Raw genomic sequence first — 14,298 nt, forward strand, 5'->3', positions numbered from 1 at the left:
CCATCCCATCCATCCCACTCTCCCGTCCCGGCCTCCCTCCCGCCCGGCCCCGGCCCCGCCGCCCCCCTCGCGGCGCGGGGCCCTCTGGGAAAAGACGGCTCCGCAGTGACAGCGGCTCGGCGCCGCCGGGGGCCCCACCGGGCCGGGGCTGCAGGCGGCGGGGCCGGGCCGGGCCCGGCAGGGCTGGAGCCCGCCCGCATCCGGGGCCATGGAGCGGGGCGGTGTCGGCGGGCCGGGCCGGCGGTGGAGGGCGCGCGGCGGGCCAGCCGGCGATGCCGTGCGGCGGGGGGCGCGGCGGCGGCGGGGCGCGGGTCGCGGGCAGCCCAGCACCGAGACCCTGGACAGGTGAGCGGGCCGACCGGCGGGCGGCGGGACAGGGGGCGGCGGGGCCTGCGCTCCCCGTGGCGCCGGCGGGAGGCGGCGGGAAGCCCTCGCGGCCGAGGCCTCGGCCGAGCCGCGGCCCCCCGGCCTCGGGGGCGGGCCTCGGCGGAGCTGCAATCTGGGGCGGCTTTGCTACCCACGGTCCGCGGCGGGAACCGGCTGTTGTCAAGTTTCCTCTTGCGGTTGCCTGTGCCCGGCAGTGCCGCCTCCGCGCGGGGAGGGCTCGGGCGGCCGCGCGCGCTCGCCCGGCGGGGGCAGGCGTCCGTGCAGCCAGCGGGGAGGAGCGACACCGGCGGCGGCTCGGAGCCTGTTCCCGAGGGTGCTGTGCATGTGCTCGGTCTGCAGAGGTGTGACTGTCCCCGGCACCGCTGTGTGCGACCCCGCTGTGCGCTGTGTGTCGGTGTGCTGCGAACCAACCCTCCCTCCCCAGCCCCCCCGGGTTTTTATGTCCAATGTTCCCGGTTGTGCTGTGCGTGTGTCCCGGTGCTGTCCGTGTGTCCGCAGGTGTGTGCCGTGTGTCCCCCTGGCTGTGTGCCTGCAGGTATGTGCGGTGTGTACCCTGTCCGTGTGTCCACAGGTGTGTGCCGTGTGTCCCGCTGTCCGTGTGTCCGTAGGTGTGTGCGATGTGTCCCGCTGTCCGTGTGTCCGTAGGTGTGTGCGGTGTGTCCCCGGTGCCCTGCTGCCCGCGGGATCTCACCGGGACGGTGCCAGGAGCTGGGCGCCAGATGGGACCGCGTCTCCTCCAGCAGCTGCTGGCAGTCATTCCTTCATTTAGAAGTTTCCAGCTGAAGGCAGCCTTAAGTGCTGAGCCTAAAATCCTTAAACAAGGAGTTGAAACTAACAGAAACCTCACCGCGATGAAAAATAAATAAGCAAACTTTATTTAGAAATCAGCGCCAGGTTCCAGTCTCTGTATTCTCTTATGTCTCTGTTAGGAGAAACCTGGAGTTTTACATTGTTCATCTAGTGAAGGTGGAAATCAAATGTCTATTTTCTATCACCAAAACATGCACTTTTGTATTCCTTATTAGTGTACTTTCTTATCTTAACTGTCAGCTTTCTTTTCCTAATCCTGTTCTACCCTGGGGAAGTTATAATGTCCATTGGTCATATGGCTTATTTATTTGCCAGTGTGTCAGTAACAGGCCACGCTAATGTGAGTGACTGCAGATGAGACAGAATAGAAAGGCAGTCCTGGTGTGTGCCCCACTTGGCCGATGGTGGGAAGGCAGCGGTGTGATCTCTGGCACACTGACACTTCCTGACACTGGTCCTAGGGGATGGTCCTGCATGCACATTCGTTTTCCTGCTACTATTTTAACTCTGTTGATGTAGTGATCCCTGGTGAAGATAAGCCATAGAGAAATTAATCCTTTTCTTAATTAATAAGTAAATGCTTATTTGAAAACAAACATAGGCAAGCCCTAAAGAGATGTGAGAGAAAGAGAAATAAATGAGATCAGAAAAGGATTACTGTAGGATTTAGCCCTTGCACTCTTAATTGAAAAACTTAAGTGAAAAGTTTCTCTAAGTGAATCTGGGCTCCAGTTCAGCACTAACCTGAGAGTTATCTTCGTTGTTCAAAGCAGGACTGTCATAGATCTGTTTTAGTTGCAAAACAACATTGTGAGATCTAGTGCTGTATAGAATGTGCAGGTGGGAAGAAAGCTACTAAAATTTACCAGGAAAGTTTTGGAAGAGCTTTCATTTCAGGTGTGAAGTTGTTGTCACCTGGCAGAGTCAATGCAAGGAAAGACCTCTAGTTAAGTAATAATTGGTCATCTAAGGCTGTTACCCCACCCTCTTAATGTCAGCACCTGTTGGGTGCTGGGTGTGTATGTATATTCACTTCAGTGTCACGAGATACTTACAGAATCCAAAGCTATTTTATGGATGAATTAAAAAAAAGATAATTAACATTCCCTTGCTGTATTTGGCTTCTGAATAAGCATTCAATCTGTAGAAGAGCCCAGCTAAATGGTTTGAAGAAAAATGGCAGTTATCTAAGGTGTCAACTGAGGCTTCAGTGGCACTCAGGGAACAGTTCCCTCTGCCATTGCCAGTTTTTCATCAGATATTGTCATGTTTGAACAGACCCAGTGCACTTCAAACTGTCATTGCTTCTCACTCTCAGTTCTGCTTTACTTGAGAGCAGCACTGGTTCAGGTGACTGTTCTCAAATTGCACCGTCTGGGATTTAGTGCAGTTATGCTGTTCAGATGCTTTAGGGTTCTTACAAACACCCTACACTGCAGAATTCCTTGTTGTGACGTGGAAAGGCCTGCCCTGAAGATTATTCAGAGATTATTTTATGAATTGGAAAAAAACACAGCTAACTAGAAGTTACCCTTTAGAAAACATATATTTTCAACATTTAACATTAATATAGAATACAACACTAGCATAGTTTAAATTCTTTAATACTAGCATAGAGTAATTTAATTCTGAGGATTTGCAGAATAATCAGGAAATATTAATAAGGACAGGAAATATTAATAAGGAGTTTCCTGTTACTTGACCAAACTCATTCTATGAATGGCTTTAAGAAAAAAGTTTGTGAATGGTGAAAAAAATTACACTGGATACGGAACATAATATTTTTATAAGTTCATAGGATCCTAACCTCATTTTTAACCTACTGACAGCTCTGCATCTCTGATTCGATATAATAAAAATCTTCTTCCTAATTTGATCAGCAAAATAGTTGCATTCTGCCCACAGAGCAAGCTAATTTTTATGATGTTAGTGATCACTTACAGTGTTGCTTTCTGGATGTGCTCAGTTGCTATGCTGTTTTCAATATACATTTTTAATTACTGCTAAATAATTTAAAATTTCTGGTTTTGTAGCCCGACTGGATCCCACGTGGAATGGTGTAAACAGCTGATAGCTGCGACCATTTCGAGTCAGATTTCAGGGTCTGTCCCATCAGAAGGTGTGTCCAGAGACTACAGGGTAAGTGGCTTGAGGAATACATTGATTTGTTTAAGATAAAAAAGTGAATGATCAGGAAAGCCCTTGCTGTCTTGATTAGCAGGTGGTAAGTACCTGAGTGATCACTGAATGTTTCAGAACTAGAAACATCTCATTATGCGTAGGAGTCCTTTGAATCTGCTTTGTGTTTTCCTCCACATTTGGAATAGTGGCATTGAAGTCTATAATAGTTAACAGAGAGGTGAAAAGAAAATTAAACAGTCAGTGTTTTGCCTAATATGCCAAAAGTGAGTTTTCTTTTGATTACTATATAATAAAATTGGTAGAGTAGATTAACAGTTACAGGTTGAAATGGTTTCTAGTATGTGTCATTCTGAGTACAGAATTGAGCTCTCCAGATTTCACAAAAAATAAATGCATGTCTTTGCTGCTGTGCAGAGAACATAAATGACTATCATTTTTCATGGGGTTTCACCAGAGACAGAGAATTTAACATCAAACAAACAAACAAGTCACCTTTTTCATTCCCTCCCAGCAACTTTGTTGTCACTGAAGTAATGACTGCAGTGTGGTTTACCTGACAGTTCCATTATGCTTTTGTGCCCCTGTTCTTTCACGCTCACTGGCCATTCTCCCCATGCAGCCAGTCAACTGAACTGTCAGCAGTGGAGCAGGGGCAGTTTTTCTTCTCTCTGCAGGTGTCTCTGGTGTTTCAATTCTCTTTAAGAAGCCCAAGCTGCTGCTTTCTAGATCCCTTTTCCTTCATAGATTTGAAACAGTTTTATGGTCTTCTTGCAGAATGACCAGAGGAAGATTTTATCTTTTTTTACGTTTAGGTTTTTTTGGTTTAGCTGGATTTTAATTCTGATATGCTCTGTGATTACAAAGTTTGTTATCTGGAAACAGCATATTTTGGATTCAGTGACAGCAGGTGAGATTCAGCCCAAGCCTGAAGATAAGTCCACAAAATGTCTTGGACTATAGCCTGCTTCAAAGTTTACCTCACAGAGTTTCAGACTCTTGGCACAGTCAGCAGCTTATGGAGCACAGCTCCTGCATGCTATGACTGATGAATTGCAAATGCTTGCTCCAGGTCAAGGCTAACATCTTTGATAAAACACCCTGGGAAACTTTGCATTGCAGCTGTTGATGTTGTATTTGCCCTGTGGATTAAGGACTTCATTTTAATAAAATCCAAGTGTGTAAGCTTGGTGTTCAGTTTATCTCTGAGTTAGAATGCATTCCTCTCGAATAAAGAGCACTTTTTAATTCTCAGTAACCTCCTTCTCTGTACCAAACTCATCTTGGATATTTTTTAACAGGAGTAAATCTTTTAAGGCCTAATTAAAATTCTACTTCATTCTCTGTTTCCTAGGAATGAAAGAAAAGAATATAAACCTGATGGTTTAAATTCAGATTTTTTTTGTGGATAAATTGTATTTGGCATCATTGCATTCCTGTGGTTTGAAATCCCATATTTGTATATAACTTCATTGAATTCTTTATCCTGGAATGTCTTTAGTTATGTTCAGGACCAGTATCTTGTGAAGCAGTGTCTGTGCTTTAGGAGAGGGTTTCTTTAGCACTTAGCTTCTGCAGAAGTTCAGTGGTACCAATAGTTGCTTAGTCAGTACCAGTAACAGGTTGGGTTTATTCCTTATTACTGTGGAATTCACATATAAAAAGTCAATGCCCATATATAACTCAGATTTCCTTTGAGATGTATTTTCCTTTTGATGCACACTAGTCACCTTCCTTGGTCTTCATTACCTTTGGTTACCTTGAATTGCTGCATTTAGAGACTGTTTTACAACTCAGAACCTTCAGTTTGGGCCAGATTTGAGTGTTTGCTTCTGGAACTGGTCAGGAAGTTCTTTTGCTTTCTGCTTTCATGGAGTATAACCACTGTACCTTTCCACAAGGTACAGTGGTTATACTTCATGGCTGTTAATGCAGGCTTATTGTCTTCTACCTAGAAGGATTACCAGGCTCTTTCTGCTCCTCTCACAATAGTACATTGTAGCTGCATAAAAGGGTGATTAGGAATGAATGTTTCCAAAGAGCTTGGCATTTGTTGCATCACTGAAATGAAGTGTCTGAGATTTTTTTTTTTAGACCAAAACAATCCTGCAAATGAGAGTTACTGGTTCTGCATCGTTTTGTTCTTTCAAAATCTGTCTATAATGTTTGAGAGTAGAGTTCTCTTGAAAATCTGATGAAATAAGATATTTAGCAAATCAGATCTGTGTGTTTCACTGGATAACATTTTATATTTTAACTAACAGGTGTACAGGAGGCCGGTTATACGGGTAAGATTACCTTCGGCGAGCAGTAAACGGCCTCCTACCTGTTTGTCTTTTGTGCTGTGTGAGAGCTTGGTGTGTCAAGCGTTCCTCTTTACACCATTAATGGGTTTTATGAACCAGTCAGACCATTTTGCTATGCAGTGCAACAGCTTCTTCGTCATAGAAGTGCTTTATACACGTTACAATGTTTTCGTGAGCAATAAAAGTCAATGTGTAAGAGAGCAGTATTTTAAAATTATGTTATGAATGTGCAATACTAACTTCAGTTTTATTACATTAATTTTACAAAATGGATGCTTGAAACTGAGGTTTACATGCTTTGGACTGCAGAGTACTGTGTTAGCAGCTCTAACATGTCTATGCTAAAGAATACCAGTGGTAAAAGCGTTACGTCTGTGTCTGTCCTATTTAAATAAGTTCCAAATTCATGTTTGCCTTTGTATGTGTGTTACCAAGCTGTAGAGGATTGAAAGTTAGGTTTGGAGTTAGGCACTAGTGCAATGACCTGCATCTTTTTAATGGTAATTTTGAGACTAGGTCTTGCCCATTGTTCACTGAAGATATAAAAAGGGCATGCCTTGTTTTCTTGCTCCTCTTTCTCAGTATCACTTATGGAGTGAGAAATGATCTGAGGAGTGTTCTGACATTGTTCATCAAATGTGTGGAGCACTTTTATTCAAACAAAGGCCTCTTGTTCAGTCTGAAACCAAGACATGAAGTCTGAATGATTTCTTTTTCTCATCTGTTGTTTACATATTTGAAAATTATGTGTTTAGTCCAATCATACAAATCCACAAGTTGATTTCCTTTTTCTTTTGAATAGATAGCTGTGACTTGAGTAACAAAAATTGGGTTTGTTCAGTGGTTCATAGTTCTTTGTAAAGGCTTTGATCTTTGAATGATCTGCTGTGCTTCTCTGTCTTTCATTTATTTAAAATCTTTTGATGTATTTGCTCCTTGTCCTATTGGTTTTTTTCCAGAAATCACAATATCTACTTTGATTTCAGAAACAATATAATTATGACCTTAAATTTAAGTAATTGCTATTTAATAGAATTTCACCCATAACTAAATGTTAGTAGTCCTCTATAATTTGAAAGAGTTTTTTAATTAATTACAACTTTTTAAACTCATGTAGAGTTCAAATTATCTGAACATATCTGAAGTCCTTCTTCTAAGTTGTTCTTTCTTGAGGGCTTCTGTAAAAATACTGTAAAAAGAAAACTTGACTTTAGCAAACATTTGTAAATTTAGACTGAGGCTGATTTTACAGTCTGACCAAGTGAGAAGTTCTTTGCATGTGAACTGGGAATAACAGACTGTCATGAGCACAACTTCTCCCCAGTTAATAAAAAAAGAAGACAGAAGAGCATTTTTGGCTGAACGTATTAAAACAATTCCTTCATCTGACCTGATGACATTTGTGCTTCTCTCTGGCGTGCATAGGGACCTTATGTTTATTAAAGAAATTTAATTAATATTCAAGATTTGCTGCCAAATGATGCAAAAATAAATTAATATGAAAATGTGAATTGTTTGCATATTTTGCTAGGAGGAGTAATTTTAACTTTTGTAAAGTTTCAAGTAACACCATAGAAGTTACTGGAAAAACATGTAAAACCATAAAGCTGAGAGTTCAATTAAAACACGTTTTACACAGTAAAGCATTTTTAAAGTGTCTAGATAGATCTATTTGATGTCGACCTATTTTTTCTGTGAAAGGTTGCATGAGATTTCCCATAATGCTACCATTGCAAGCTGTACTCAATTTCTTCTATTGATAAGCATGTGGCATACTTGAAATTAATTTTCTTCACTGTAAGGTTGTTTGTCTTAAAAAGACAGTATGTACTTTCATGTTCTTATCTACCAACACTGAGTCTTTTGTGAAAAAGGGAGTGAATTTTTCATTTTGTGTTGTGCCAAATAACAATTAAAGGATGGTGCTAATAGCTTGGATTCCTTTCTGTGGAAAGTTGTGTGCCCAGAGTGGAAGATTTTGAAAAACTAAACTGGAGTTAAAGTATGTGCTGTCTTTTTAAGGAAATTGAAAAAAGGGAAACAAAAAAAAAGAGAAGATTCTGTCCTTTCACCTGTTGTCTGCATTTTTTTTGCTGTTACTTCTCTCTTGCCCTACTGCTGCCTCATGCAAAGCAGGAGATTCAGGATGGACACAATGGCTATCATTCTGAAGCAGAACCTGATCAGGTGGCAAGTTTTACTTGTATTTCATTCATTAACTGTGTAGCAAGGTACTATATATTAGTACTCATACAGTGCATACAAATCTTATATTTCTCATGCAAGAGAATCCCTAAAAAGACATTTAGTGTGTAAATGGTTATGTTCTAGAGTGAGTTTTCAGGTAAAGTCATGTAGTCTAAACTGTAATACTGCAGGTAAGCCCCATCTCACAGAACACATCCATCCTCAATTTGTAAGCACTGGCTAATTCTCTACACATTATTTTTTATGGCTGGGTGCTGAATGTAAAATTCTTTTAGTTTCCAAGGAAGTCTAAAGCCAGAGATCATTTGACCTATCTTTAGAAATTATTCTAAACAAGAGCTTGGGGTAGTTTGGAAGCAGACAGATCCTGCCATTTCTGTGTATGTGGGTCAGAGCTGCAAGACAAAGGGAGAGTTACTTGTTTGCTGTAACATAGCCCATTATATTTATTCCTCATTGAGGATGTAGAAAATAGAAACCTTAATATCTCCTAATTTTGACCTGAGAGAGATGACTTTCTCACATGGTCCTTAAAAGTCCCACAAACCCTTTTATTCTTAATTAAAATCCTTCGTACATTTTAAATCTTAACTGCCAACAAAGGACCCGAAGGATTAATCTTGTATAATTCAGGAATGAAGCCATTTACCTAAAAGAAAATTTATGGAACTAACCCTTATTTTAAAATTGCTAATTGCTATATTTTGTTATTAATTCTTAATCTGACCTTCTGGATCCAAAATTGCTATAATGAACCTATTCCATAATCTGTGGCACTCTCAGTAGGGTGTTGATTGAAATAGAGCATCATAGGGTGCACAGACTTTTTGCTATCAAAACCACAAAGTTAAAATGTTAAATAAATAGTTTCTACCATATAATTCTTTCAGATGAAAATACTCAAATATTAAATAAACAACATTAAAAAAAAATTAAAAAAGAGCTTTAAAATGTTCTCAAGTAGATAAAATACCCAAAATAATACCTGCATTTAGCAATAGACTAACAAATTATTAATTACAAATTTAGGCTGATCTTATTGTTCATATTTTTGTATGCTATATGTAGCTAGCATGTGAAACTGATTGTTGCATAAATGCTTTGTTACTAATATGTTACTAACGTGCATGTCTGTGCAATATTTATAATACCAAGTTTCGTGTTTGTTCCTTTTTTTTTTAAACTGTGATACTGTTTAGTACAGTTGTGCCTTGTAGAAAAAGACCCACTTCTTGTGTTCCAGTAATCTGATAGTAAAAGCACTTTGCATCAAAATGTATCGATGTGGCACAGATGGAAAGTGAGATTTACTCATGACTTTGGGTTTCTGCCAGGCACTGCGGGATGGAAACAAACTGGCACAGATGGAAGAGGCTCCACTTTTTCCTGGAGAATCAATCAAAGTTATCGGTAAGAGTACTACTGAGTGCTACACTGAATACTATTAAATTGCTAGTTTATCTATTTAAGAACAGAATATTATTTCCTTTTGACTTCTCTTATTTAGTTTAATGCCACTTTAGATTAGCTGATTAGATGTGGATTTCTTTTCTTTGTCTTTTAAATTCAAATGTAGGAAGGAGAAGTCAGTTCCAGAGGATGACTTGCTCTATATAGATAAATCTTTTTTTCAAGGGATAGTCTGTTCCATAGAGGTGTATGGGTTGTATTTCTGCTTGGGGATGCCAAGGATACTTGGTAGATTCAAACTCTTGATAGCAAGGAAGATGAAGTTATGGAAAACTTTAGTTTCCATTTCCTGATGAGATTTATTTCATTTTGGCCTGTGACAGCAAGCTGTGCATGGGCAGTGTAGTACTTGTCTAGAAAACAAGACTAACAAATAAAAGTGAAAATTAAGACATGGGCATATAACTGAATTATTTGGAGGTTGGTTTTGTATGGATCAGTAACTGCCCCTTTGGATGCCCTCCCTAGGGTTGGTGGGGGTGCTTGACAGCTCAGGGCAGGGACCAGAGAATGCCTGCAGGGTGCTGGTTGCCTGCCTGCCCTCCCTGCAGCCCTGCTGGCTGAGCCCAGCCCCAGGTAGGTGCTGAGCAGCAGTGGGACTGAGGAGTTTGATTGCTGAGATAAAGACAACTCTTTCAGTCCTGACAGCCTCTGAAGGAACTGCAGGCTTCCCTATAGAGGTCAAGCATCAGAATCCTACGGAGCTGCCAAAACCTTGCTATTTACAAATAGAAATAGATTCTTTTGGAACAAATGTCTGTAATTGTAAAACAAAGCTTTAATTGGTCTGTTTTCCAGCTAAGGACGTTATGTACATCTGTCCATTCATGGGAGCAGTCAGTGGGACACTCACAGTGACGGACTTCAGAATGTTTATCAAAAGTGTTGAGAGGGTAAGACTTCACTGTCCATCTGCCTGTTGTTTTAGGTAGGAATGTTGCTGAAGTAGATTTCAGAAAGTGACATGTTCAATGTAAGTGAAGAATGATGTTTCCCAGCAGTCTGTTAAACAGGAATGGTTGTAGTGAAACATACATGAATAATATAAATTTGTGTTCTTCCTAATGTAATAAAATTAATTTATTTCATATACAAATTTCAGGATCCACCTTTTGTTGTCGATGTTCCCCTCGGAGTCATAAGTAGGGTTGAAAAAATTGGAGTACAGAGCCATGGAGAATACTCGTGTGGTATAGAAATAGTTTGCAAGGTAAGGCATGGTAGAGACTTATTAATATTAAAGTATTTTCATTTCATTTTTCTGTAGAAAGAATATACCAGCCCATGTACTGGTTTTCTGTCTGATCAGTTCCCTATATTTGAACCCTGCTTCATTTAGATAATATATTTCAATTCCTCTTAGGATACTTGCAGTCTTAGACACTTCTGCCTTTTGTCTCAAGAGTGAATTCAAAGGAAAAGTGGCTATTTTTATACCTAGCAACTGTAATGACAGTCCTTATCTAACATAAATGCTTACAGAATTCTGTTCCAATGTGGGTTAGGTGATATCAGTGACTTAGTCCTGCATATATACCTTCCTTCAATCAAATTTCTTACAACTGCCTTTTTTATTTATTTATCCATCACAGACTAAAATAGTGTAACTTACTGTTGACAGGATATGAGAAATTTGCGGCTGGCCTGTAAACAGGAAGAGCAGAACAGATTGGAGATCTTTGAGAACATTGTAACACGAGCATTTCCTGTTTCTAACGGGCTGGTGAGTCTTAAGATGGAGAGGAGGCTGTCACTGGCCTCTTGGTGGAAAGTGTAGGGGAGGAAATGCAAGGCCTGTATAGCAAACTTTGAAATGTTGATTCATAAAATCTGCTGCAGAGTGGGCAGGATGCTCTGACCCTGTTTCCTTTATGCATTAATTCATAAAACATTATGCTGTGTTCTGCTCGTGGTGAAGTTAGTTAATTTGTACATAGCCCCTGAGATCTAGATTTGCCTATTGTTGCTGATTAAAAATACATATGTATTAACTCTTTATTTTCTGCAGTAGATAATTCAGTCTAGAACTTCTGTCTGAAACAACAAATAGGTACAATTAGTCTTATTATTAGTTAGGTGCAGAATTCTATTTCATTTGCTTGTGTGGATAAGGAACTGCTTGGGAGGCAGGAAAACAATTTCCTCATCCTGGCATTGCCACTGATGTGTTCTGCCATCAGAGCCAAATAACTTCAACTCTCTCTGTTTCCTATCTTGATTTTGTTAATTTTAGGCTTGTACTTGATCCAGGAAACTGTTTTTCATCTTCTTACCTACCTCACTGTTGTCCAGTCTTGACTGAAATGTTTAAGAGGTTTAGAAGTGTTAGATTTGAAATATTGGAATGTTCACTGGTTTGGAGCTTATTGTGCATACAGCCCATCAGGCAGCAATTTATAACTTTGCTTTGTTGTCTTTAGCCTCTTTTTGCATTCAGCTATAAAGAAAAGTTTGCTGTTAATGGCTGGAAAGTGTATGATCCAATGGCAGAATATAAGAGGCAGGTAAGTTATAGAAGTACTTGGTGTATTTTTTTCCTGCATCTCCCCTAGAGCCATTTAAGCAATAAAAAAAAATTACAGAAATCTCAACATTTTCAGCTCTCGCTACATACAGAAACTGTCTACATCTCATGTATAGATAATAAAATACAAGTGGCCTGACTTTGAGTGTGTTGAGCACCTGCTAAAGTTGATGGAGATAACAGGTGCTGAGTACTTGAGCAGATTGTTCTAACTTAACATGGTTCTTAAATCCTCATTTTCCAAGTGCTGTTTCTACAAATACAGGCTTTATAAAAAATTCAGTTTGAATAAGCAGTATTAAGCAGAAGAGTAACTGTAGTTCTTCAGTGTAAATCTGTATTTTCCCAGTTGCAAAAGTGTTTTTATTTCGCTTTATGATCACTTTTTACCTGAGTGTGCAGCCTAATCAAATGGTTATTTTGCACATCAGTTTTAAAGATATAAGTAGGAAAGGCTTTCAGTGTACTGGTTTATGATTCAGTATGAAGACCTAAATTTATAGCTTATTCAGAAGAAAAATGTGGGCATGCCTATTTTTAAAAAGTACATAGCATATGAAAATTTTCATTGCCCCTAACCTCAGATATGTAAAGGTCTAACCTGAAAAATACAAAACCGTTTTGCTTTCATACAGGGATTGCCCAATGAGAGTTGGAAAATATCCAAAATTAACAGCACCTATGAGCTTTGTGATACATATCCTGCTGTTCTTGTTGTGCCAACCAGTGTAAAGGACGATGACCTCTCAAAAGTGGCAGCATTTAGAGCAAAAGGCAGAGTTCCAGTAAGTGAAACTTCTACAAGGAGATATAAGTGCTTTAATAATTGGTAGCTTATATGAAATTATCAGAGTTCTTTTAGACTTTATAAGTTAACAGTGGGATAGCTTCCTTCCTGGAGGGGGACAGGGGGAAGCAAAGAAAGAAGAATTAGGCTCAATGGGTTTAGAGCTGAAGAGAGCAACTCAACTGTGAGTTTAATTGCACGATTATTGTGCTCTGTAGTAAGGTTTTTGTTTGGAGTTAACACTTCTAGGCCACAGTGGTGTCTGGTGCTAAGGCACATATTAGCGTGGTTCTGATTTGGAGTAGAATGTGTTACAGCCATAGTGCTTTGCTTGAGAATAGACAAGATGTGCAGGTAGCATAAGAACCCCTTAAAAACATCACCATCCAACATATTTAATGCTGTAGATCTGCTTAGCAAGGCAGCAGGTCCACAGACTTCCACATGGAAGTGTTTTTTCTTCCTCTGTTGTTTTTTTTTTTTTTCCTAATTAATAAGATGCAGTAGCAGGCTTAGTTGCTATTGGAAATAAAAGCTAAGATGTTTGGAACCACTTGGTATTTCAAGCTCAACTTTGGAATGAGCAGTCAGTGCTAGTGTGCTGTCAATATGATTTTGCATCAGCCTGTCCTTAAATCTGCATTTGTTGATTTGCCAGGAAATAATGCCATGTGGTGAGTGTGAATTGTCTAATTCCACTCTTGGCCTGCTGCTTTTATAGTAATGTGGTAAACTGAAATAGTTTTCTTTTATTCCAGGTGTTATCCTGGATTCATCCTGAGAGCCAAGCAACAATAACACGATGCAGTCAGCCATCAGTAGGCCCAAATGATAAGCGCTGCAAAGAAGATGAAAAATACTTGCAGACAATAATGGATGCCAATGCTCAGTCTCATAAACTTATCATCTTTGATGCCAGACAGAACAGTGTTGCAGATACAAACAAGGTAGGTTGGGAGCATAACCAGCATTAGTAGTTCTATCTTTATTACAAGACTGGAGATTGAGTAAGAGATGAGGATGTGGAGAACATGATGCTGAAAACTGATAAGAAAGGGTCCCTGAAGAGGGCAGGGGAAGGAAGGTAAGTTACTTGTAGCATTTTGGAAAGGCTGGCAGGCAGCATGAAGATATAGCTGAGAAATTATGCAGTAAAGCTCACAGAAGACCAGAGGTTTCATTAGTAAAGAGGGGAAGTGTCGTGGTTTGGACCTTGTGTTTCCCCTAGAGGCTAAGAAAAGTGGTAGACCCCAAGGGGTGGAAACCCCTGGAAGTTTTGAAGTTCTGTCCAATGGGCACTCCTGCAAAAATGTCAACATCCCACAAGCTCACCGGAAGAGATGAGTTGTAGTTTGGTTGTTGAGGAGAGGTGGCCATGTTGTGAGCCACGAGGAAGGGGCTCTGAGCCCCTTGGGCCCTCTGGGGCCTCCCAACCCCTGGCTGGGGGGGGACTGCAGGGACCTGGAACAGCATAAAGCTGGGCTAGGTGCCTGTAGTTATGCCGGGAGATGTTTTCTCCATGGGCGCAGAGCAGCAGCCGGCACTGACCAGAGAAACGGTGGCAGAGAGCCAGAGCAGATAACACCTGAACTGAAGGAGCAGCAGAAGCAACATGCAGCACCAGAGAAAGGACTCCTGGAAGGAGAACCGGGAAAAAGAGAACCAGC

At 40.7% G+C, this 14,298-nt stretch overlaps 1 protein-coding gene across 4 annotated transcripts in view; it reads left to right on the forward strand.

The window, feature by feature from the left end:
• The first annotated feature begins 287 nt into the window (after positions 1-287).
• MTMR1 (myotubularin related protein 1) overlaps positions 288-14,298 on the forward strand; it is a 38,481-nt gene continuing 24,470 nt past the window's right edge. Inside the window, exons 1-11 of one of the 4 annotated variants that reach the window (XM_029959107.1) lie at positions 288-345; positions 3,231-3,336; positions 5,601-5,624; positions 7,779-7,829; positions 9,185-9,260; positions 10,119-10,213; positions 10,423-10,530; positions 10,942-11,043; positions 11,741-11,824; positions 12,480-12,629; positions 13,390-13,578. In XM_029959107.1, the coding sequence (XP_029814967.1) occupies positions 9,215-9,260; positions 10,119-10,213; positions 10,423-10,530; positions 10,942-11,043; positions 11,741-11,824; positions 12,480-12,629; positions 13,390-13,578 (774 nt within the window). In that variant the 5' untranslated portion in view covers positions 288-345; positions 3,231-3,336; positions 5,601-5,624; positions 7,779-7,829; positions 9,185-9,214. The remainder of the gene's footprint in view (positions 346-3,230; positions 3,337-5,600; positions 5,625-7,778; positions 7,830-9,184; positions 9,261-10,118; positions 10,214-10,422; positions 10,531-10,941; positions 11,044-11,740; positions 11,825-12,479; positions 12,630-13,389; positions 13,579-14,298) is intronic. The other 3 variants (XM_029959109.1, XM_029959108.1, XM_029959110.1) reach the window with 3 other exon arrangements.

Source organism: Manacus vitellinus, unplaced genomic scaffold, assembly GCF_001715985.3.
Source record: "Manacus vitellinus isolate BGI_N305 unplaced genomic scaffold, ASM171598v3 scaffold_19_pilon, whole genome shotgun sequence".
In the NCBI taxonomy this organism is placed as follows: Eukaryota; Metazoa; Chordata; class Aves; order Passeriformes; family Pipridae; genus Manacus; species Manacus vitellinus.